At 30.7% G+C, this 22,246-nt stretch overlaps 1 protein-coding gene across 2 annotated transcripts; it reads left to right on the top strand.

Moving 5' to 3' along the window:
* Positions 13,937-21,490, top strand: LOC109716664 (oligoribonuclease). 2 transcript variants are annotated; one of them, XM_020242206.1, is made up of 9 exons: positions 13,945-14,136; positions 15,810-15,955; positions 16,494-16,673; positions 16,989-17,065; positions 18,387-18,468; positions 18,568-18,623; positions 18,897-18,983; positions 19,922-20,012; positions 20,825-21,416. In XM_020242206.1, exons 2-9 carry the CDS (start codon positions 15,844-15,846, stop codon positions 20,941-20,943), a joined length of 804 nt encoding a protein of 267 aa, XP_020097795.1. In that variant the 5' UTR covers positions 13,945-14,136; positions 15,810-15,843; the 3' UTR covers positions 20,944-21,416. The 2 variants fall into 2 exon arrangements, with proteins under 2 accessions (XP_020097796.1, XP_020097795.1); XM_020242207.1 differs by lacking the exon at positions 19,922-20,012 and having other exon boundaries at positions 13,937-14,136; positions 20,825-21,490.

The following is a 22,246-nucleotide window of genomic DNA, read 5'->3' as shown; positions in this document are numbered from 1 at the left end:
TGCACTGGGTACCGGTACGCCTCTGTATGGTACTGGTACTAATTGCTGAAAATCTGTAATTTGCAGATTGCAATGCTAACTCTTTGCTCTCGCGTCCCGCTGAGTCCAGTTTGCGCCTATTTCACGCCAACAGGACTCGAACTCGTCCCGACACTCTCCAGAGCTGTCGACAAATCTCAAATGCTGAATTCCAAGGTCACTACATAATTTAAAATGGTTTATAGTTCTAAAAAGTTCTATATATTTTTACTTTGATTTTCATATCAAACTTCAATGCCATATTTATAGTTTGATGAACGATCAATTTTACATTTAAAATCTTTTGAAATATCTAAAAAATAATTGATCGACTTTTAATTTTAACAATTAGACATTCAAAAATTTATTAGATAGTTTAACATATCGTATAGAACTTTGCGTTCGTCTGAAATAGAATTAAAATATAAGAAAGATAAATTATACTTTTGATTCTAAACTATAAGACGTGTGACATTTTAGTCATTATCTTTTAATGTGTTATATTTTCTTGCTCAAATTATGAGGCACGTGATGGTTTAATCCTCAAACTTTAATTAATTGTAATTTCTGACTTCAACTATAAGGCATATAATATTTTAATTCTCAACTTTTACTACGTACTATTATAAATAAAAATTTATTATTATTATAATTAAATTTTTTTTTATTCTTTTTTGATTCTTCTTGTACTTTTATACTTATGTTTTTATTGTAGCTATCGTTGTTTCTTCTTAAGTTTTTTTTATTTGTATTTTTTTTACTCTTTGACTTTTATTTTTTTATTTTCTACGAAATCGATCCGCCGCAATGCGCGGATATCTTCACTAGTTATGCGTTAACGTAAGCAATCGAAAATTTTATTACACTGGAGTAATCCTACATTAATATCCTTCAAATTTTTTGTCCTTACATGTTACTAATTTTTTAAAATTCTTTTAAGAAACCAAAATATTTCATAAATATAGTGCTGCTAAAATATTTTTAAAATACTGGTAGTAAGTATTTCTTTGTCAAAGAAACTTTTTTGTAATACAATTGCTTGTTTCTAAAAATTTAATTGACTAAATGTAATTTTGGTCAATTGTCTACTCATTTTTAAAAATTTAAGGTGCTAAAAATATATATATATATAGAATTTAAATTCAGAACTTTCAAAACAAAAATAACTTTTAATTTTTAAAAGTTTGAAGCACTGTATAATAATATTTTTAATATTTTATATTTAGCAGCTGCTGGAGAAAGTTTTCTCCGTTCCAATGATACTAAGGACAAGCCTATATTATTGCGACACATTTGGATGAGTATGTCACATCAAAAAATAAATAAAGTAAAATAAAATAACTTTTAGAAAAAATAATAATAATATATGAATAGATAAGCATGTAACCCTAACCATCTTTTAAAATTTTTTTAATTTAAGTTATCTTGGCCAGTAATATNGATACTAAGGACAAGCCTATATTATTGCGACACATTTGGATGAGTATGTCACATCAAAAAATAAATAAAGTAAAATAAAATAACTTTTAGAAAAAATAATAATAATATATGAATAGATAAGCATGTAACCCTAACCATCTTTTAAAATTTTTTTAATTTAAGTTATCTTGGCCAGTAATATTTGAATACTTTGTTAAAGTCATTAATTACTAATTACAAACAGTGATCATCATGTGCGCGCTCATTTATAATCAGTGTCATTAAAAGTTTATTCCAAAAAATAAAATAATAATTACAGGTCACGTCACTAACGGTGTAAAGCTATTCAAATCAATTGAATTTTGGTTAGAAAATTCTTTAAATTATTTAGAACAAGATCTATACTCTCGATTATGATTACAAAATTTGTATCATCACTTTTTAGAGGATATTCATTTTCAGCCATTCATTTTTACGCCCACTTAATGGACAAGAAAACAGTATCGAAAAAGTATGAAATTTGATTTCTAAATACTTCAAGTGGTATAGATCATTTTTAACGGTGCCGATCGTCGATTTGGAGGCTCCATCGTTGAAAACAAATGGGTGGCAACAGAGCCCGTTTGCTACCGATAGTATTCCAGCTCGACTCATATAGATCTTGTTGAGCTGGAATGCTATCGGTAGCAAACGGGCTCCGTTGCCATCCATTTGTTTTCGATGATGGAGCTTTCAAATCGACAATCGACATCGTTGAATATGATCTATATCACTTGAAGTATTTAGAAATTAAATTTCAAATCTTTTCGACATCATTTACCTAATGATCAAAGGGTTTCAAAATTAGTAATTTTAATGGTTGATATGAGGGCTTTTCTCGTTTAATGGTGTAAAGCTATTCTAATCAATTGAATTTTGGTTAGAAATTTCTTTAAATTATTTAAAACAAGATCTATACTCTCGATCATGATTACAAAATTTGTATCATCACTTTTTAGAGGATATTCATTTTCAGCCATTCATTTTTACGCCCACTTGATGGACAAGAAAATAGTATCGGAAAAGTATGAAATTTGATTTCTAAATACTTCAAGTGGTATAGATTATTTTTAACCGTGCCGATCGTCGATTTGGAGGCTCCATCATCGAAAGCAAATGGATGGCAACGGAGCCCGTTTGCTATCGATAGTATTCCAACTCAACTCTATATATATATATATATATATATATATATATATATATATATATATATATATATATATATATAAAGAGAGAGAGGAGTTCTTGTATGTTATTAAAAATATGGAGTTCTTCGTACTTAAATGAAAAAATATTTTTCATACTGAAAATAAAATTTCAATATATTTATACCGAACCAAACTCTTCTTAGCCGAACCGAAAATTATATAACTAAATCAAATAATTTTAGTTCGTTTGGTTCGGTCTGGGACTAAAACCTTGGACACCTCTTGTAGTTCATATACTGGGGAGATTTTTTATTTTTTTTATATTTTTTCTCTTTTGGTATCATCAAAATGCTAATTGTTATAATTTCCTTTTTCTATTTTTTGTGTCATCAAATGATAGTTAACCCTATATTAATTATTATAACCATCCATTACATTAGGTGTGGATGTGATCTACCTTGCAACAATAAGTGTTTAATTTTGCTTCACTAGCTATACTATCTCTCACACTTGGCTTTAAAATAATTAAATTTGATTATTATTATTATTAGCGATTTTGGTTTTTTTGTTTTTCATCCCTTGAGGAATTATTGGAGCTCCGAACGAATAAAATGATCTAGTCCGCTAGCACTCATGACTTGTTGGATTTAAACCAACTGCTCAAAATATTTAAATTTAGGGTTAATTTTATACAGCTAGCTTCATGTAAACATATCGAATAACAAATATATTTATACAAAGTATAAATTTTTATATTTATCACTACAAAAGTTCAGTAATATTTATATTTGTCCATCTGATTGTTATTGTTAGAGTACGACTTATTTTCTAATAAAAGATAAGTGAAATGACATTTTTGCCATTACAAATATGTCCCTCTAAAAGCGCCAATTGTTAGAATTATGCAGAAATATCATCCTAAAAATTTTTAACAGCCATCTTCTTCCTTTCTACCGTTATAAATAGTATGAGAGGGGTAAAAAGATCAATTTACCTTATTTATTAATCAAAATTAAGTATTTAATTTTGATTAACTATATTTTCCTAACGGATTCTAATAACGTGGATATATTTGAAAACGTAAGAACTTTTGTAGGAATAAATATGAAAAGTTGAACTTTATAGATATATATATTTGTTATTTGCTATATTTTTAGAGAGATGTATGCAATTAACTCTTAAATTTAATTATTGTCAGCAGAATCTTTGTTTTTTAAATTTTTAATGATATATATATATATATTTTTATCTTATGTGGGATTATGAGGACCGCACACATAGCTATAGTTCTAGATGTCGCAAAAGCTCTGATCCAATAATAATAGCATCCTCATTTGTAGTAGCTAATATATTATTCTCTATTTATTTGAAATAAGCAAAAACCTAAACTAATTATATAATTATACATTTCATTAAGAATTGAATTATCCAGATAATAAAAAAAATAAAAATGCATTAAATTTATCTTAACTATCACCTATTTTAATTTCACGATCTAATCTTTGAAAATTTAAATCTTATTAATTATCTAATCTCTTAATTTATTTAATTCGAGCTAATTTATATTTATGAATTTAATTAGAATATTTTGTATAATTTATATGACTATAAAATTATTAAAATAAATAAATAATTTAAATTTTGTACCTGAAGCGCCATAAAATTATTTAAATTCAATAATAACTAACTACTATAAATGGTGATTATTAAAACCATAACTCTTTATTGCATTATATATATATATGCTTCTAGAGCTTTCCCAACCAATAACAACATTATTATGGTCTTAATTAATTAATCAATTAATTAATACATTATTAATCTCTAAATTAGTTACGTACGGCTCTAGCATTTTCTAGAAATATACTACTACGTTGCTCCTATCCACACTCACAAAATCAAAGGGCGATAAATAGATAAGTAGAGTTGCATGGACCTGGTCCAGCGTGAACCTAATTTTAACCAACTTCATTATAGAACTCCAAAATAAATTTTAAATCATAAAATATGACTTAAATATCAAATAAATTGTGCATCAAGTAATAGCTCAGCTAACAACATCAATATTTAGATAGGAAATCTTTTAAAATTCATTATTTTTTATATGGAACTACATATTTGACTTTAGGAGGTTATATCCAATTAATCATTTATATATGATTTAACCATATTTAAGCTAAAAATATATAATAAATACTTATTAAAAATTACAATTTTAATTTAATTGAGTATGATAATTTAGATCAAACAAAATAAAGTCCACATCCATTTTATATTTATCTACAAAAGATTAGTTCATATACATTTCCTACCTAGCTAACATAATAGATTGACACTGCATATATTGTCCCGTTGGTTGTTTTTTTTTTTTTCTCTAAAATAAAAGCCTTGAATTCAAGTCATATTTTTTGAGAATAGTATGTGCATACGAGGAAATTTTGTTGACAAGAACGTCAAAAGATTAGAGGCCTTTCATATAAATTTAGGCACAAAAACATATTTACTAAATAGTTTGAGTTATAGCAAATAACCTCTTAAAATTTTAAAGGCTAAATTATATAAAATCCTTATGTCAAAACCCGATTTTTTACTTTTCTCTCCTGTCATTTAAAAACCTACACTTTGTCCCCTTGTAAAATAAAAAATGCTCACAAGGGGGTACGGTGTGTAAAATGATCATTTTGCCCTTCACCATTTTCGTCTCCTCCATTGTCTTCCTCAACCTGCTGCCTCGTTCGGTCACGATTCACTCCGTGATCGACCGCGATTTCTCTCAATTTTTTTCTCCACCTACTCCCCTTCTCCTCCTGTACCCTTGCCGCCCCTCGATTCAACGACAATAAGGAGGAAATCGAGGTCGGCATTGATGGAGAGATAGGCAAGGGTAACGAGGGCGAAGGCGAGGCGGCGGAGGAGGGCGAAGGGGATGTCGGCGAGGGCGAGGCAGTGGAGGATGGCGAGGCGGTGAGGCGGCGAGCTAGAGGGAGGCGAAGCAACAGAGAAGACGGCAGAGGGGTATTTTTGGCATAAAAAAATATTTTATAACGGAACTCTAACGGTAGGGGATGAAGTGTAAATTTTTCATTTTATAAGGGGACAAAGTGCAGATTTTTAAATGACAGAGAGAAAAAATGAAAAATCAAATTTTGACAGCAGAATTTTTTATAATTTAGCCAATTTTAAATATTACTAAATTATTTAATTAGTATTTTTCTGAAGCGAAATTACTAATTAAACAGTTATATTCTCGACAAATATCCTATATAAGTTTTGAAGTACATCTATATTCACCCATTTTTTATATTATTCATGGGAGGAGATTTTTTTTTTTAATTTTTTCCTGTGACTGTAATTGAACAAAATTATGTCTAAGGCATGTCACTAGTATAACGGTTTAGTTCCTGATTTTGCTTGCTATAGTGGATCGATTAAGTTTTAAATAATTATTTAATAAAATTTAAGAGAATTTTGTTATAAAAATTAAAAGACTAAAGAATAGAGAAAACTACTTTAATAAGGGTTTGTTTGATAATATATAGTTATAATTGCTTTATAATTGTAATTGTAAGGAGATGACCTTGCATGAGAAGGCTCAGCACCAACAATTAAATTTACCTAAAAATTAACCATAATTCCAACCGGAGGAATTACGAAGAGCAATTTTAAATGAAATGTAAGATTAGCTCTCTTATTGTTGGTAAATAAAAAAATATTTTTTCTTTCACGTTTAATAATCTATCCATTTTATATATATAATGGATAAAATTTATAAATATAATTCTCAACTATATACAACCAAATAAATTATTTATATTTATATTTTTTTCACGTTACTAGAATTATGATATTTTTAATTGCATATACCTCTAATTCTATAGCGTTAATAATTACATCGAACCAAATTACTGTAAAGTCGAGAAAAAATTTAGAATACACTAATTAAATTATTGATGTGATGTTTCGAACTAATCCCTTTATTTTCATTGATTCAACAATTCCATCATAATTATTAAAAAAAATATTTTTATTATACTTTATTTAAAAATAATTTAATTGGTTGAAAATAGGTAATATAATGTAAATGTTGCGAGGTAGAATTTTTCAAAATTTAGGCTATACCTGCATCCAAAAATTAAAAAGCAATATTGGATGATCTGGTGGACCAGGTCCATGCAATAATTTTCTTATCTTGCAGGCATGTGAGTGGTCAGAAGATTGTCAGAGAGGAATCTATTGAAGCCTCTTCCCAAGGAGGAGACTCCCCTCCTCCTCTCTCTCTCTCTCTCTCTCTCTCTCTTCAATCAATCTATTCTATGATGAAGTAAATAGGAGGAGAGGGAGTAAAAAGGAGTAAATAAACCTTCCCCCCATACACCCACTCCCCCTTATTATCTCTCTCTCTCTCTCTCTCTCTCGAAGCCTTCTATAAAAGGACCCACCTCTCCTCTCCTCTTTCCACTAGGTTTTGCTTCTTCTTCTCTCTTAGGCTAAATATATGTGTTGTGTGCTTTGTAGAGCTTGAATCTTAGTTAAGGCTCTCTTTTTGTTGTGTGTGTGTGTGTGTGTGTGTGTGTGTGTGTGTTTTTTTTTTTTTTTTTTTTTTTTTTGAGATGTTGGTTCCATGAAATAAATGAGCCCACATCTCAATTTCTTTGTTTGTAAATCTATTTATTTGGCTTTGCTTCCTTCCTCTCTCTTAACTTTCTCTTTTTCTTTTTTGTTTGTTGTGTTTTTGGGGTGAGATTTTGCTTCCATGAAAGGAAGAACCCATCACCATCTGCTGGTCTCATATTCTTCCTGGGTTTTTTTTTTTTTTTTTTTTTTCACTTCACTGGTTTTTTGGTTTATGTGCCTTTTATTTTACTCTTGTATGTTATTCTTTTTTTTTTCTTTGGTTTAGAGGATCTTGGTTCTATGGGTTCTGGGGTGGAGCTTCCTTGGGTCCAATGAAGGGTCTTTTGAGGGGCAATTTAGCTGCTGAGTTATGGATCCCACTCTCCTATCTCATAGAAGAAAAAGAAGAGAGAGAGAGGGAGAGAGAGAGAGAGAGGGAGAGAGAGAGAGATTAAGAGTTTATTAAGAGAGAGAGTGAGAGAGAGAGATGGATATGAGTATTTGAGATAGGTTTAGTGGTTTGCATGACACAGGAGCTGCATTAGCCCTTACATGATCTCTATTTGGATTGAAGGGAGCTCTGCATCTACATCCACTACTTTATACCTCACTTTTTAAGATCTCCTTTCTCTTTCTCACAAGCACTTGTATTTTTTTATAGATTCTTAGCATGGATCTTAGAGCTATATGAGTAGGGAAATGTTTGATTTACAAATTAATTTTGTTTGTTGGTTATCTCACCTCCTCTTAGGTTAACTTCGCAATTGATGAGTTCTCTCTCTCTTTTTTTTTTTTAACTCTTCTCACAAGCATATGAATATATTTAATGAGAGTTTTCTTTGCATATTGAGCTTAACATATCAAAATTTTCTCCTTTATTTGTTGTAGGAAATTATTTAGAGATTTTTTTTTACAAGCATTTCTACCTTAATACTCTTAATTAGCATGCATCTTTGACCTAACTACATAAAAAAAATTCACCTTTGGCTTGTTTAAAAGCTGCATTAGTCCTCATCACTTATATATACTTGATGGAGGGAGCTTTGTACACTCATCTCTTCTTATAACCTTCTTTTTTTGATTTGTTAATTAATTACTTAATCTCTTTTAATGTTTCTCATTAAAAATTTTTTCATCTCTATCTGTTGTAGGAAAAAAAATGTAATTATTCATTTGGTTTGTTTCTTAAGTTCCATGGTATATATATATATATTATGTTCTCTTTATTCCTACTGTTTCTACTGCTAATAGTGGTACTCATAGATTCCTTGTTAAATCTATTCCCTTCTAGTGCTCTTTTTTTTGTTCTTTGTTTTGCAGATCTTTTATTAGATTTGCATTATACTGACACTTCTATACCTGCTTTATTTTTTGTTCCAACATGTGGAAAGTAAGTCTCCATTACTAGGCTTACAATTCCTTTACAAAAAGTTTGTATACATGCATGTGTATCTTACATAGGTTAACTGTAACTAATTTTTTTTTTTGGTTTTTTGATCAACATAGATCAAATCTACTTATGGTTTTGGTGCATCTCATATTAAATTATATCTCACATACTGAATTTTTAATGATCAAAGCTTGATGCAGGTGCTTGATTAGTGACTTTTTTCTATATATGTATATATGTTAGGTATTTTTATGACCACAGGTATATATACTGTGACTACTTGTTGTGTCCTTTGAGAAGGAACTTGGCATAACAGTTAAAATCAAGTTGCAGAAGCTGTTCTTGGGATCTTTTTTATGTTTTTGTTATTCTCTCTCTCTCTCTCTCTCTCTATATATATATATATGCTTATTTTGTTTATATATATATATGTTTATTATTTTTATGAGTGCAGGTATATACTTGTGACTAGTTGTAACCTTTCAGAAGGAACTTGGCATAATAATTAAATTCAAATTGCAGAAGCTGTTCTTGGGTTCTTTTCTATTTCTTTTTGCAATTCTCTCTCTCTCTCTCTCTCTCTTTCTCTCTCTCTCTCTATATATATATATATATATATATGTACTTATTTTGTTTCTATATATATGTTTATTATTTTTATGAATGCAGGTATATACCTGTGACTAGTTGTGACCTTTCAGAAGAAACTTGGCATAAATAATTAAATTCAAGTTGCAGAAGCTGTTCNCTCTTAGTCACCTTCAATGTAATAGTTAGAAAACCAATTAATTTATCTCCAACATTTATTTAGATAAAGTGTTTTTTTTTACTATTTTGTGTCTACTTTTTGTTAATCATTTTTGGGTAAATATGTATAAAATCTTCTTGTATATATTGCAAGGTACAGTTTACTCTCGATTTTAAAACATTTATTAGAAAATCTCGTTTAATTTGTACTCATCGTTTGAGTCTAGCTCCTTCATAATTTTATCACTGTTGATAAAACATTGGAAAATATATACTAAAATGTAATTTTAAATGTTAATTCTATATCTTGTATGGAATGTGGAAATAAGTTGTAATTTGTGTATCTTTTCTAATCTTTTTAATGAACTCGTACTTTGGGTTTTTTGGGTTGTTTGTAGAATGCAAAACCAAGAAGTAATTGTTGTAAACTACATAAAAAGACAAAAAGAAAATTATAGCTGTTATTTTTTATCCTCTCACTACAACAGAATTAGGTTATAGGGACACATATTTGGGACACTTTTAAAAAAATGTTTCATTTATGCTAAAATTTAAAAAAATATCGAGTAATGTCTAAATATAAAGCCCAATCTAACAAAAAATAAAAGATTACTTTACTCAATCTACTACACCTAGTCCATTTGGCTCGATTTCAAACTGAAAAGAAAAAAGAAAAGAAAAATCAATTACCATTTTTTCTTCTCTCTTCACTCAATCCATTTAAATGCTAGACGAAGAGTCTTTCCTGTCGTCCTTCTCCGCCACCGCAGCCAACGAGATAGAGTTTCGGCGGTTGTTAAATGTTTAAATAAGTGTTGGTAAATTAGTAACACTTTTTTAGGTTATAGTGACACTCTTTAACTGTCACTATATACCTAGCGACTTTACATATAGCAATACTTTTTAAAAGTGTCGGTAATTTTAGCTAGCAGCATTTTTTTGACATGTACCTACATTTAAAAGTGCCGCTATAGACCGTTTTTGTTGTAGTGTCTTCATTTAAATGTCTTTATTTTTTATATACGTCATTAATTTTTATATTAAAAATTATTTGAGTTTTTGTAAATTTTATGATGGACTATGAATTGCATTCAGTTTTTGGTGTGTAGTAATAGAATTTTTGTAAATGGGTAAAAATGTGTGAAGTTTACTTGCCGTATGAATTATTTTGAATTAATTATTTAATTTTGTAAATTTTAATTTTGTTGTTTAATATTTCAATTCGTTTGATTTGAATCTGTCTACATTATTTTCACTTTACAGTTTAAGTTAATTAATTATTTTAATAAATTTATAATTATGAAAATTATATGAATTATATTAATCAAATTATTTTAATTAAATCAGTGAAAATAAATAATGTATTTAAAATTTGAACTTAAAAATGTCAAGTTTGCATAGTAAAATTAAAATTTTGAATATAGTTAATTCAAAATAATTTATAATTTAAATAAGCTCTGTATATTTTTAATTTTAAAATTATATTAAAAAATGTTAAGGTATTTTATGGATATTAAAAATTTGTAAGTTTAAGTGATGATTTGCTCAAAGATGCATATATTTTGTATATTTTTGAAATCAACAGAGGTTTGTAAATCACAATCTACAAAGGGGCTTTTAGTATATGTTTAGTTTTTTTTTTTTTTTTTTTTAATGGCAAATATTTGTTATTGGCCATGTAATGTAAACCACACAAGTTGTTTTTGTTGGAATATACAAAAGCAACCAAACTCTTCTCTGGTGCTGAATATGATAGCTTTTTAATTTTCATCCACTTAATATTTTTTCTCTGTGAAATGTAGATAGATGATGCTTTGATCATGCACACACAATAATGATACCAACATTTTCATTAATTTGAGAATTAAATTTCATATCAAGATGTTCAGGTCAAATCCGGGCTTTGAAAACCACCAAATTTAATAACAGTATTTAATATTTACATGTGGTACTAAGTTAATAATAGAAAAAAAAAAGGGGATGTGCTACGTTGTTTTTAAATTTTCGTACGATTTTTTAAAAATATGAAACAACTAAACTTAAAACTTGAAATCTCAAGTACTAAACATTTAGCACGATCGATATATTATTAGGAATTGCTATCAAGGGTTTGGATCGAGCCATAATTAGTTGAAACTAACCAGGCTCAAAAAGAGTTTAACCTAAACTTGTATGAAACTTTATGCAGTATATAAATACAGCAATAAGAATATACTTCCTCTGATCAAATGGATGAGGTTAAATAACAAAGAGAACATCTTATACATTTTTCTTAATTTGTTCATATGTTAGTGAACTCATCCTCCTCCACTCTCCATTTCTCATAATAATTGTGCAAATAATATTTAGTTAAAATTATTTGCTTAAAATTTATCTAGATATATAAGTAAGAGGTGTTAAAATTAGGTGATCGTTTACGATAAAAATATACTAATAAATGTCGGAAACTTATTTACAAGTTTCGTCAAAATAAACAATTAAAGTGGTGGAACTTGTGACAAAATAAATTTCATTGCACTTGTGCTCTACAAACATTAAAGTATTATCAATCCAAATATGCCTTGGCATTCCTTTATTTATTTTTTTTTCATTTTTTTAAAATAAGTTTTTACCAACCTCCTCACAACACATTTGCACTCAATGGGAGAATTGAACTCAAAAGTCATTGCACATGGAACATTCTAATCATATTTACTTAGCTGCAAGAAAAAAAGCTTAAATTTTGAAGTCAAAATATTATTGATTGATTGATAAAAAAAATCGAATAAAAATGATTGTGAGACCCCAGATAGTCCTATATATAAGATATAATAGGGCTAAACTCTTAACCCGGCTTAAGCATTTTGGGTCGTGGCAAGACCCAAGAGGTTAAGAGAGTTAAGCGTGCTAGGACGGGAATAGTCCTAGGATGGGTGACCCCCTGGGAAGTCGGGGCTTCATAGTTGGTATCAGAGCCAATTACCAGCCAAAAGTGTGAGATGAGTCTCGGCTGAGCCGGGGTCGGAATGACAAGGCTAGCGAGACGAGTCTCACATCGCCTAGTACTTGTGAGTCTGCGCCTAACGAGGACGTTAGGGCTTAAAGGAGGGGAAATTGTGAGACCCCAGATAGTCCTATATATAAGATATAATAGGGCTAAACTCTTAACCCGGCTTAAGCATTTTGGGTCGTGGCTAAACCCAAGAGGTTAAGAGAGTTAAGCGTGCTAGGACGGGAGTAGTCCTAGGATGGGTGACCCCCTGGGAAGTCCGGGCATCACAATGGTACCAATTCAAATAAATTCTGCATGATTTTATCTTATTTTGGTTCTCAAATTACAAGGTGTGTAACACTTCAATGCTCAAACTTTAGCTATTATAATATCCGGTACAAATTTTTTAAATTATTATAATTAAGTTCTACAGATCAGCTTAATTAGTTGATTGAATATTGATGCATCGTTAATATGAAAGTAACACGATAGCATATTATAATTAATAATATTAAAATAATTAAGATGTCTTATTATTTTTATATTAGGATATGTTAATATTTAGTATATTAAATTGAATCATGTGATTTAATTATAATAATTTAAAAAATTTGAGTCCGAAATTGTAATGTTTTACAACTCAGGTCGGCTGATGAAACGGGTCGAATCGTAATCCAGCATCCAAACCGATTCGCTTTCACCCATAAATTGAATTGACTTAAAACATGTTTTAAACCATTCAGACCAATATATGGTTTAACAAATGAACCGGATATCTCTTTTTATTTTATATTTTCCATAATTAATTAAAAGTATGCATTAATTTTTTAATAATCTATAATTTGAATATATTTTTAAGTACATATAATATAATAATATTTAAAAGTAATATAAAATACTATACTTAATATACATATAAAAAAATAATAATTCAATATATATTCATGATGTTTTGTGAGTCAGTGAATTAGATCGTAACGGTTCTGTAGAAAATTATAAAAAAATAAAATTTGAGAATTAAAGTATCACGTTTATAATAGTTTGAGGATCAAAAGAATAATTTAGTCTAATTTTTATCCTAAACAAAGAATAAATTTCAAATACCACCCCCGCGGTTTTCTATTTTCTCACTTTAGTTTTAGTGAGTGATTTAAAGTGTATCAAATTAGTATTCTATCGTTTCATTTAATTTTCTCTTTTTATTATCTATTCCATTATTTTTTTTATTAAATCAATAAAAAAGTTAAAACTAAAGATATTAAAGTGAATATTCGAGAAATCTAGATGAATATTTGAAGTTTTTTTTGTATATAATTTAATGAAATATTAATGGAGGAGTTGACGAGAGAAAAATAAAACCACAAGATACTAACTTGATACACTTTATACCATAGGGTACAAAAGTGAGAAAGTGAAAAATCATAAAAGCGTATTTAAAAGAAAAAAATTAGTGAAATAAATAATAAAAAGAAAATAAAATTATATGATACTAAATTGATACGTTTTAAACTACAGGATACTAAAGTGAGTAAGTAAGAAATCACACTGGAGTTTTTCAAAAAAATAAAAAAAGAAATCGACAATTAGTATGCGCCTATCCGCATACGCCTCAGTCCATGCGACTCCATACGTAAATCGTTCCTCGTCCTCGCCGAACTCCACTAAAACCCTAACTCTCTCTCTCTCTCTCTCTCTCTCTCTCTATTTCCTAAACAAACCCAGTAGTAGTAGTAGTAGTAGAAGAAGAAGAACAAGAAGAAGAAGAAGAGTTGATCCGTATCTGACCTAGGGTATCACTCTTTCTGCTCTTGTTTTTGCACCCAATTTTGCTTTGATTGGTTAATTATTATATGTTGATTTGGGGTTTGTGTGCTTGGTTTCTTGATGCATCTGCTGGAAAAGTTGTATCTTGATCCTCTTTGATCGGATGTTTTGAGGATATGTTTGTGTGCATGTGTTAATTTGGGTTCCCTCGGACAGAGAGATTGCTATGAGAATGGGAATGATTGTGGAGGGTGGGGGGGATTAGAAGATGAACTTGTAGGATTCTTGCGCGGAAAATGGCGAATGCCGAGTGATCGTGACAAAATTTGTAATTTTGATTGCTCTGACGATTAATTTAGGACAAATTAAGCTTTCTTTTTGGGTTTGTAGATGTTTGGAATTTTGGAGATACTAGTGGTGAAGTGGATTTTTAGTGGAATAATGAGTGCTAAAGATGAATGTCTAATGATTTTTAGTTTGGGCATGGGAATTCCTAGCGATTGAAGGGGATTTTTCTTCTTTTTTTTTCCTTTTTTTTCCTTTTCATTTGTAAGATCACTTTGCTTGCTGTCACAGTTGAATTGGTAATGGAGTACAATGCGACATTGTGTCTAGCTTTTAAGTTTTCATATCACCAGGGCACACGAATTGAAACCGTAGTAGGTGTTAGGTCTAGTTTGTTAATGTGGTGGCTAAAAGCACCGCTTTTATATTGTGGGAGGGCGAAAAATTTTGAAAGCGCTTCCAATTTTAGCCACTGCAATCTTATAGCATTAAAGGAGGGAATATTGAAACTGTTTTCGAATTCTTTTTGGGCCTTCCAACGCATAAAACCGGTGCTTGTAGCCTCCGCATTACCAAACTAGGCCTTAGCCTTGTTGTCGAATGCAATTATCTACCTTCTACAATTTTTGTAGATAAGGACAAATCATTCCGTCTTATTTTCTAAAGGATTATCCTTTTGAGAGAGCATCATAGTTACATGTGTTTAAACTGTTTTGGTTTGGATGAGATAAAAGCTCTTTTGGATGTTGGAATAAGTTATCCAATGATAACTTATTGAGGGCTCTCTTGTGTGATTAAAAGTAAGGAGTTTGATTTTTTCTCCTTGGAAGGTCTTGACATCTATGATTTGGTTGGATAGCATAGTTCATCTACGAGGTGATTTATCTTATTTCAAAAAAAATGATTTGATGGTGGAATATAGTATTCCATTCTAGATATTTGATAACACTCCTCATCTACCAAATACTGCAGGCTTCTTATTTAAATCAAAGAGATATGCTACGCAAGATGTTCATGCATCCAAACAGAGTTGAAGTGTTGGTGCTTTCCTTTTTTTCTTTGAAAGTTTTTTTAGATTATCCAAAAAAAGTTTGCAATATATGAGTTATTCACCGGTCCAGCTAAAACACTAAGGTAGTGCCTAAGCATTTTAGCGATGGCCCTGTCAGCTACCCTGATCACCATCATAACAACTTGAATCTCATTTATATAACTTGATATGAGCACTCACAATATTTATTCAATGAGAATGAGCATTCTCATCATGATTCATTGGGTAATCAATGTTGCAAGTTTACTAGCACTTTATTTCAGCATGCAGTTATTTCTTGTGTATTTCTTGACTTTGATTTTCCTCTTTTGCTACCATTGAGTTTTAACTACATGGATGCTTTGTGGATGTTAAAAAAAACAGGTTTCATTTGGTCTGTAAGAAAAGGATTCTTCTGATGGATAAGCTTGCTAACGTCTTCTCTGTTCTTACCTTGGATGCTGAAGATGATACAGATCAAATTACAACTCTAGTTGCTGCCAAAGATGAAAGCAAATCTCCTAAATCAGGTTAGTTTTCAAAGAATACTGTGACCACTAGGTCTAGATCTCACAGATTAGTTTCTTTTTTGAATTCTTGAGTTAAGTTGCACATTCATGCATGGCAAACACTTCTTTGAGTTACATACATACCCCTAAAAAAATTAGCGTTCTACATCTATACCCCTTTAGAATCGCAGTCTTCATATATGCTTTTTTGGGGATTTTACTAAAAACTAGTGAGAAAGTTTCATACATGTGAGAATTGAGAGAATATAGTTTTATAACATACGTAGGAACATTTGCACATGACTGTTAGGCATGTGCAGCATCACATTAACTGTTGCGTGACATATACGTCTAGGAAATATTTGGATATCATAATTTTTCTTGATCCCAAAGGAAGTTTCTCTGTTCCTTTTCTATCTCTCACTTGTTCTGGTTTTGTTTTTGAGATGTAATGGTTTATTGAGTGAATTTTTTACTTAAATGGAAGCTGACATTCTGATTAACTATGTAGTAAGTCAAATTCTCTTTATACGCTCCTTGAAAGTTTGCTTATATGCAGCTAAAGACGGCAAAAAAGGTGAATCATCAGGAAAAGATAATTCACTGAAAAACAGCAAAAAAGCTGAATCATCAGTAAAAGAGAATTCACAGAAAAATGGTAGACTCAACCAAGAAATTCTTGCGTCATCTTCGACAGACTACAAGATGCCCCTTGTGTGGATTGATTTGGAAATGACAGGTACAAATTTGCATAGTTGACTTAAGCAATATTGATTCGCTGTTTCCAGTAGCGTTATTATTAGTTTCTTTGTTTTTTATATTTTGCTCCCCTTTTGTTCTATCATTGATGCTTAGGTGTTAGATTACACTGTCTAGGCATCCAATGTGATACCTTTATTGGTTATTTAATTCATCGTGTGATGTTTCGTTTAGTTGTGGACAGTTTGTTGGTAGTTTCAATTTTCAATGCTAAGTTAAAAGTGTATTAAAACTATGATGGTCAATTTCAGATGTCCCACAATCTTTTTCTTTAACTGTAATGTGCAACCTGCAGGTTTGGATGTTACAACTGATCGGATACTGGAGATTGCTTGTATCATAACAGATGGTAAACTTACCAAGTCAATTGAGGTGGCTTTTACTTTTTATACCTTCAAGCTCATTTCATTTGCTCGTCCTTGTATACAATGTTGTTGCACTACTTTGGCTTTTCTTTTGCTTTGTCTTGTGTACTTAGAATTGTTGATAGAAGTTTGATTTACTCCCTACTGGCAATAACAGTAAAAAAACAACCACTATATGAGTCTTATACAACACCACTGTGATCATTAATGGGCAGTTTAATTTTATATTAAATGTCCTTGGCTATTTATTGGTTAATTAACATACTTTAGTTTGCGTGATAAATGTTTCTCAAATAAAATCTTTTTTGCTTCGTTGTTACTTATTGTTACTCATAAAATTAATCGTGTGTAATTTTTAAGGCTTACTTTATTCTTTAAATTGAACTATAGCAAATAGTACTTTTAGTTACCTATATTTTCAATCTAATTTAAATGAATATGCCTATGCACCTGCCTAAGTATATTATACAATGTCTTGCTACCCTGCATATTGCAACATCTTCTTAGAACATTGATTCTTTTTCTTGGTTTTCTATTGTTTAATTTCACAATCAAATGAAAGGCCAAATGAACTTCTCTTCACGTGCATTTAATTGGTTAAGTTCTCCTATAGAGCAGCTCAGCTTTGCAGATTCTTGAGTTATTTTTCTCTTTGCCTGTCTCACCAATAATCTTATGATTCAAAAAATATATTTTTTTTGGTGAGGTTAGTCTCTGTTTTGTTGTTACCTGTCACAAAATTTGTGTTCCGTAACCAGCGTAAATGGCATCCTTTACTCATCCTAAACATAATGTCCTATGTGAATAGGGTGCATAAAAGGGCTAGTAGTTAGAACTTATGTGACAATTATCTTCTGTAGTTAGGACCTATGTAACAATCATCTTCTGTAGTTAGGACCTATGTAACAATCATCTCCTGTAGTTAGAACCTATGTAACAATCATCTTCTGTAGTTAGGACCTACGTAACAATCATCTTCTTTTGCACTAGTGCATAAAATAGACTATCTTTGGTCGGTTTGGAAAGTTATGAGAAGTTAGTTATTTCAAGCAATTATTCAATCTCCTAAAACATAGCACTATTTTGATCTTACTTAACAATATTAATATGTGATAGCCTCTGTGAATATTGAATGTGGATTTTGTTTATGATTTTTCTAGTTTGCTTTCTTTTATCAGTAGGAATCCTGGTTTTTGAAAGTTCCTGTTATGCAACATATTCTTACATCACAAGATAGCAACATTGTAAATTCACATAAATTATTGGTATGATAAATCTCTTGTATTCAGTTGTGCATTAGTTTATGACAATTTATATTTTCCATTCAGGGCCCAGATTTTGTTATTAGTCAGACCAAGGAATGTTTGGATAAAATGGGAGAGTGGTGTCGGGAGCACCATGCAGCTAGTGGTATGTTGGTAGACACTCTTTTGGAAAGATTATTATTGATTTTTATCTTCACAGCATGCACTGAGAATAAAATGGATTTTTCACTTCAATAAAATTTAGGGCTGACGAAGAGAGTTCTGCAAAGTACAATTTCCGAGCGTGATGCAGAAAAACAAGTACGTTTGGTCTTTCTCCTTTGTTATGTATAATAGATTTGATGATAACTGAAAGCAGTTGCGATTTGGAATTTTTTGCTTAATATTGTAGAATAGAGTTGATATTAAGTTCCAATCTAGTAATGCGTAGCTTCCATTATTGTCATGGCTCTTCATATAGACTAGTGATAATGCAAGAGGTAAAGGTGCCATTTCTTTTCAGCTCTCAACTTTCCTGTTTATAACTATCTGACAAATTTGATATAATAATATATTGGTACCAATTCTTTTCAGGTTATAGAGTTTGTGAAAAAGCATATAGGCTCAGATACTCCTCTATTGGCTGGGAATTCTATTTATGTTGACTTCTTATTCTTAAAGGTTTGCAAACAGTTTCTTTTTGTTTCTTAACCCCTTTTTTTTTTTTGAGTGTTGTTGCTTTAAGGTCAAGTTCTCTCAAAATTGACAATTTAATGGGATTGCTCTGTAAATTGGTTTGCTGCATTTCTGATTTACTATTATTTTTATACATATTTCTGACTTCCTAAATCAAGATAAATTGCTTACATTTTTCAGTTACTATCATCGTATACTATTTCCTAACATGTTTTCTTTCTTGGTAGCTTTCGTTTGATGTCCAATTGATGTATGTATAGATGCAAAAACTACGATGCATTGGTAAATTAATCCTAGATGTTCAAATGCTATATATATAATAATTTACTCATATTATGACCGAGTTGCTGTAGTTAAGTACTGTCAAAAGATTATTTCCAGTCAATATATATCCATATCTTCAAATACAAAATTAATGTGGTTGGACGGTGTAAGATTATGTAGACCTCATTTGGCATTAATAATTTTTTTCTTTTGTTTTTCCCATGCTCCATGCGATTAACAATGCCTAGAGATGACTTCGTCTGTTCTTGTGATTGTTAGCTAATTTGCAAATCCACCTTTTCCAAATAATAACGAAAAAGGAAAACGCTCGCACAAAAGGAAGATGAAAGAGTTTCATGATAGCAAAAATTATGTTCATTATTAGGTCCACTTGAGGAAACAAAAATAAGAACATAAATAATGCCAAACATGCACTTAGCTTTTTTCTGCTGAAATTTATGGTGTGGCAAATAAATGTTGCAATGCTGCTCCTTTTAGTAGATGCTTGATTATCTTTATTCGGAAGTAATCGTTTTCCTCTCTTTAAGAATAATGTTGGAGAATGTCCCTAACTGCAAAGTTGTACGTCCCATCGGCCCCTGATGTCTCATTGTCTTCTTTTATTCGCTAAGATTTGGTTCTTGTGTTTCGTCTGGCAGAAATACATGCCAGATCTCGCCGCAATCTTCCCTCATGTACTCGTCGATGTCAGTAGTGTCATGGCTTTATGTATCCGTTGGTTTCCCAGAGGTATTATATTTTCTTTATAATGTTCTTCAAGCATATTTCTGTGCATATTATGAAGTTGTTGTTCTCTCTCTCTTGTTCCTAACCAAGTGCTAAAGCAATCTGGAATTGGCCTTATTCTGTTCCGAAAGGGTCTTCAGATAAATGATGTAATGTGCATTACTTGTTCCTGGGTTATTGCCTTTTGATCCATTTAATCCTTGCTTAATATTAATGCAGAAACATGATACATCAACTTACACTTTACCCACCACTAGTTAGGCATGAGTTTTGGACCAAATTCTTGCCTAAAGAAGATGAAAACATTGATTAGCATAAAATACAGGAAACCCCATGTGCTTTTGCTGTTCTTGCTGAAAACAGGGGTATAGCAATAAGTGGCTAATAACCAAGGGCTGATTTTTCGATCCCTGAATGTTAGAAGGGGTAATAACTTACTTCAAACTTCAGTTGTGTCGAGGGTTGTTGGCATTCCATGTTTTCTACCATCATTTGATTAGTACTTAAATTTGTGAATCTAATTAACTATCACATCAAAAATTCGAAACTCTATGGTTGCGGTAGTTTCTTTATCTATGCTCTTCAATTTTGGGGGCTGCAATTTGAATGAAATCGGTTGAGGCCAATTATGTATACCAAAGAATAATACGATACATCAGCAGTAGAATTTGAATTTCTTAACTTTGAAATGGAAACTAACATTTCAGCATTAATCCATCGCTTTGTTTATTTGACGATTATTTTGCTGTAAATTTTTCTCGCAACATTCAACTAAAACAGATCCTGTTTACTGTATTATGCCTCTCTATTAACAGAAAAGAAGAAGGCTCCTCCAAAGGAGAAAAGGCATAGAGCTATGGATGACATCAAAGAAAGCATCAGGGAGCTCAAATACTACAAGGAAAGCATTTTCAAATTGCCGAAGTCCAAATAGTGACTAATCGGCTATATTATCGCAAGTGCTCGATCAACCTACCTATAGAGAATTTTGTTGCAACTTGGTCCGGATCAACCGATTGGCTGATGACTTTCGCACGATGCTGCACGCAATGAAGGAATGCTCAGTTTCCTTCCGCCTTTGGATGAGATTCGATTGGTGTTATCGGTCGTGGTCTGTGACGCGCAAAAGAAAGATTTAAGAGATTCTGATTCTGTATTTAATGTGTTTTATTGAACACGTATTCTATTTGTACAGCATAGAACAGTCAGGTTCTCGAAACAAAGTTTCTTGGTATTATCTCTCAAACAGCATTTTCTACTTAACTGTCTCATGGTGCTTTTAGTGGCGGCAATATGTAATTCGACGCAATCGACTGATCCAGCGTAATAGATTTGCTTTTGTTGAAGCTGACATATGGGTTGGATGTGGACACTAGATTAGAACAAATGGAGCCATTTTTCCTGTTACATGTTTAGTAGCTTAAGTTGAGTCTCATTGATCCACTTTGCACTTTGAAATAATGATTCTCTTTTTTTTTATATATATTTTTATTTTTTGATTAGATTGAAGTATTCTATGATTAGGATGTTGTGATTTCCAATGTATAAATTCAAAATTTGAATTTGAATTTTCGGTTTCGGATGCATGATGGTGTTCATCCCTAATGCCTACATGGGCCTAGTGCTCATGTGGGAATTTGGATCCAAAATACCCAAGAATGAGTTGTGATTTTATAATCTGGCTTGTATTTCAATTCAGATTCGGATTCAGATTTTTCTGTAGAAAAACCCTTTGAATTTGGATTCAAATATGCTGTGTTTCTTCGGATTTCGATACGGATGTGAATTGAGCATTATTTTTTTTCTTGAATATTCAATAACAATTATGTTTTCTGTAAATATTTGTTCCTGTTAAGTTTGTTGTAGAGAGTAAAGCCGCATATTTCCCAAAATATAACTATCATTCATAGCTTTTAGGTAAGAAAAATATGTGTATTGTTATATCTGATTCTGATTTGCGAATGTATCTAACTTAGAAAAATATAACTTCAAAAGTAAAATTAATTTAAAATTATAGCCATAGTTTGGTATTAAGGTTCATTTAACGCTGATAGGTAAAATAGAATTAGAGCAAAAAAAAGTAAAAATATACCCTTGTATTTTTCGATGAGAGTGTAGAAAACGTATTACAAGTGAGTCTTAACAATATGCGGAATATGATATTACATACGGAAGCCGATACGGTAATTTTTTATTACATTTTTTCGCTGTATGCAACACAATTTTTCTGCAATTTC

This window comes from Ananas comosus, linkage group 10, assembly GCF_001540865.1.
Source record: "Ananas comosus cultivar F153 linkage group 10, ASM154086v1, whole genome shotgun sequence".
Taxonomy (NCBI): domain Eukaryota; kingdom Viridiplantae; phylum Streptophyta; class Magnoliopsida; order Poales; family Bromeliaceae; genus Ananas; species Ananas comosus.
The sequence above is the reverse complement of the archived record's forward strand: the minus strand, read 5'-3'. Positions and strand labels throughout refer to the sequence as shown.

Bases quoted from the DNA above. Each gene is read 5' to 3' on its own strand.
- LOC109716664 (XM_020242206.1), top strand. From the start codon at position 15,844: ATGGATAAGCTTGCTAACGTCTTCTCTGTTCTTACCTTGGATGCTGAA. The intron at 16,674-16,988 runs GTACAAATTTGC...TGCAACCTGCAG, and splicing joins GATTGATTTGGAAATGACAG to GTTTGGATGTTACAACTGAT. The intron at 18,469-18,567 runs GTATGTTGGTAG...AATAAAATTTAG, and splicing joins GGAGCACCATGCAGCTAGTG to GGCTGACGAAGAGAGTTCTG.